Source organism: Rhincodon typus, unplaced genomic scaffold, assembly GCF_021869965.1.
Source record: "Rhincodon typus isolate 14 unplaced genomic scaffold, sRhiTyp1.1 hic_rhity00005764, whole genome shotgun sequence".
In the NCBI taxonomy this organism is placed as follows: Eukaryota; Metazoa; Chordata; class Chondrichthyes; order Orectolobiformes; family Rhincodontidae; genus Rhincodon; species Rhincodon typus.
In genome coordinates this window covers 6,680-9,996 of record NW_025971402.1, presented here as the reverse complement: position 1 = coordinate 9,996, position 3,317 = coordinate 6,680, and the positions used below count along the sequence as shown (strand labels likewise).

The 3,317-nt window shown below is 42.6% G+C and overlaps 1 protein-coding gene across 1 annotated transcript; it reads left to right on the top strand.

Moving 5' to 3' along the window:
- Positions 1-457: 457 nt before the first annotated feature.
- LOC109917684 (ferritin heavy chain B-like) lies at positions 458-1,728 on the top strand (the record flags this gene model as incomplete). Its single annotated transcript, XM_048594081.1, has 3 exons — positions 458-604; positions 1,223-1,348; positions 1,576-1,728. Coding segments are annotated over 3 exons (426 nt in total), but the record flags the coding sequence as incomplete, so codon positions are not given.
- Positions 1,729-3,317: the final 1,589 nt, after the last annotated feature.

Below are 3,317 nucleotides of genomic sequence, written 5' to 3'. Positions count from 1 at the left end.
TCCAATAGATCAACTGAGCCTGCCTCCTCTGCCATATCCTGCAGGCTGTGCGTTCCATTTTCTGACTACTTGCTGTTTTGTTTCCATCTCCTCTTCTTGCATCACCCTTGCTACTTTCTTGTGGGCTGGTACACTTATTTGAGTGTTCCAGAATAGTTACATTTAATCCTATCCACTGAAAGCACTTGTCCACTTATCCCTGCAACTTTTGATCCCTGACAAACCTTGTGAATGCCTGTTACTGAAAGTGATCACTTCCACTGACTTAGTTAGGAGCTACACAAGTGTGCAAAATCAGTGTATGCCAAACATAGCACTGAGACTCTGAAATAACTGTCTTAAACCTAGTGGCATCTGTGCAGAGAGTTCATTAGAACTTTGTTTAGGCCCGACAGCTCTCAATTGTATATTGAGGCTCAGATGTAACTATGAATTCTATTCCCCTCTCTTCTTGCAGTCCTTTTACTTTGACCGGGATGATGTTGCCCTGCGTCACTTTGCTGAGTTCTTCAAGGAGCAGTCCCATGAGGAATGGAAACACGCTGAGAAACTGATGGCATTCCAGAATAAACGTGGAGGCCGGGTCCTCCTGCAGGACATCAAGGTGGGATTCTTAAAATCTTCAGTTAGCAGCTTTTTGTGAGCTGACTGACTGGTACATCTCAATCTGTTTAGTTTAGGATTGAGTAAATGCTGTATGAATGGCAAGTTGCTCACCAAAACAAAATATGTTTAACTTTAAAGGAAATATCTTTCACTTGTGCTACAAGAGCAGTAGGCAATTGAGATGATCAGCTCACTGGATTGTGAGCAAATGTCATTGTGTGTGACTCCTCTTTAGACAAGATGAGGCCACAGAAGGCAAGACTGAATTTCCAGGAGAGGAAAGCAGCAGCATCCAGCCTTTCCACATCTAGAAGATGTTTCTAATGTCGTGATCAGAACGATTCCAAGGCGCAGAATAGTAAAGCAAGGAATTACTTCCATTGGTACCTATTCTGTACACATGGGAATTCTTTCAGAATCCCTTTTTTCACTGTAGGATATGCTTAAATTTACTCTTCTTTCAGAACCATGTAAAATCTAGAGCTTTTTTTTAATCAAAGTAAAGCTGGTCTGAAGTACCTCCCCTACAATGAAGGATAACTAACTGATCAGATGTAGACTAATAATACAACTGCCTGCTGAGCTGTGCTCTCTGTCCCCACTTTGCAAAATTCAGAAGCCAGAGCAGGATGAGTGGGGCAGTGGTCTGGAGGCAATGCAGAGAGCTCTGCAGATGGAGAAGGATGTGAACCAGAGTCTGCTGGATCTGCACAAACTTGCCTCTGGCAACACGGACCCTCACGTGAGTATTTTTTTACTTCTAAATGGAGAGAAAATTCTGTTGGTGTACTCACTGGGGAAAATCCAGTTACCTTCTACCTGCCTCCTGCAGGCGGTTAAAACAAAACCTTTCAAAGATATCACGTGAGTGCACTTCCTTCATGTGGTGGTGATGGTCACATCTGTCATGGGAGCTCACATTTAGACACTTTTTTCGATCCTCTGGATTAATTTTGTCTTTTCTTCCAGCTGAGTGACTTCCTGGAGAGGCACTACTTGGATGAGCAATTGAAGATGATCAAGAAGCTGGGAGATCACATCACCAGCCTGAAGAGACTGGGAGCCCCTGAGAATGGCATGGGAGAGTACCTGTTTGACAGGCTCACCCTGGGGGAAGAGTGACTGAACTTGACTGTAGGGAATGGGTGCTTATTGTGTTATTGAGTCAAATGTCTCATCTCTCTTGTGGTGGTGACCTGGGCTTTATTGTGCAATGGACTTTTGAACTAAGTAAAACGCTCACTACCTGTAGTCTATTGTATGCTTTCTTTTGGAATAGTACCATCAATGGGATGGAGAAATTTAGTTGGTGGCTGGCAGGGGAGGAGATGGGGATGGGTGGGAATGTTGTGTGAAATTGGACAACTCAATGTTTTGACTCCTCCATGCAGTAGGGTGCCCAGGCAGAAGATAAAGTGGTGTTCTTCAAATGTGTGCTGAGTCACTGCAATGGAGGAGGTCAAGACTGGATGAGTCGGGGTCAGTGGTGTTGAAATGGGCAGTGACTGGGAGGTTAGGTTGGCTGTTACAGGCCAGGTGAAGATCCTCAATGAAACAAAAATGGGCTAATCTTTGTTCTGTATTACCAGCTAACCTGGTGTTTTTTCACCCAAATTAAGAATTCTCACTTCAATGGAGGTTGGTGTGTACTATTAATTTAGTACCACAGACCTTTTTATGAAAATAAAGGTTAACCTGTTAACCAGTAATCCAGTATCTACATCATATTGTAACCTAATTTTAATGTAAATGAGTGCCTCAACTGTCCCAAAGGACTACCCCTAAATCCTGAAAACTAGTGTTTCAGCTCCATGCTGCTGAGAAAGCACTAGCTTCCAAGGTGGGAAGTTGCACACTTGGAGATTTGCCATTTTTTTTTCAAAAAAAAAAAATCTTTCCGAAGGAACTGTCTGATTTCTTGACTAATTCCTGTGTTTGGCCTGTGGGTATAATTTTAATTGTGCATCTCCCTCCTTGCCCCCAACTCTGATCTGTTATAACCAGGTACTAGGCAAGAGTTCCCTACTCTATCAATATTCTAGGCAGGATATCCTCAGCTGGTTACAATCCCAGATGAGAAGGGATGAAACTGACTCCCATTAACTTAACTTTTTTTAGTGGATCACAACAGCATTACCCATTGGTACCTTTCCTTGCACAAATACCTTCACACTTTTCAAAGGAAACATTAATCAGGCTCTACACTTAAGTGGAAATTTATTAGCTGCTAACCATAGTATTAAATAAATAACACATTCAGATTATAAACATGAATGAGCTATGAAAATGACAGCTCAAGATAAGTAGCACTTTCTGTTTGGGTGGGTCAGTAGGTGGTATCTCTTCCCAATAGGCCAGGGCCTGGATGGGGATTGGTTGCTCCAGACACACCTCTCTTGTGTCCCACTGAACCCAGAGTTTAATCCCAAGGGAACAGTTCTCATCCCCTCATCCAGCAATTGAACTCCTGTGATTAATCCAGACAATAACCTGGGAGACTTATGAGGAACAGTATTGACGCACAAGAACCACAGGTAGAGGCAAGTTAAGTTCTAGAGCTCACAAGCTGAGACAACAGCAGAACCAGATTAAATAGTGACTTTCAAGTAGATGTTGGATATGTACGTGATATGGTCCAGACTAAACCCCCTTAAAATATGTTAAGAGGATGGTCTAGACTCTAAGATTTCTTATTTTAAAAGCAAATACCA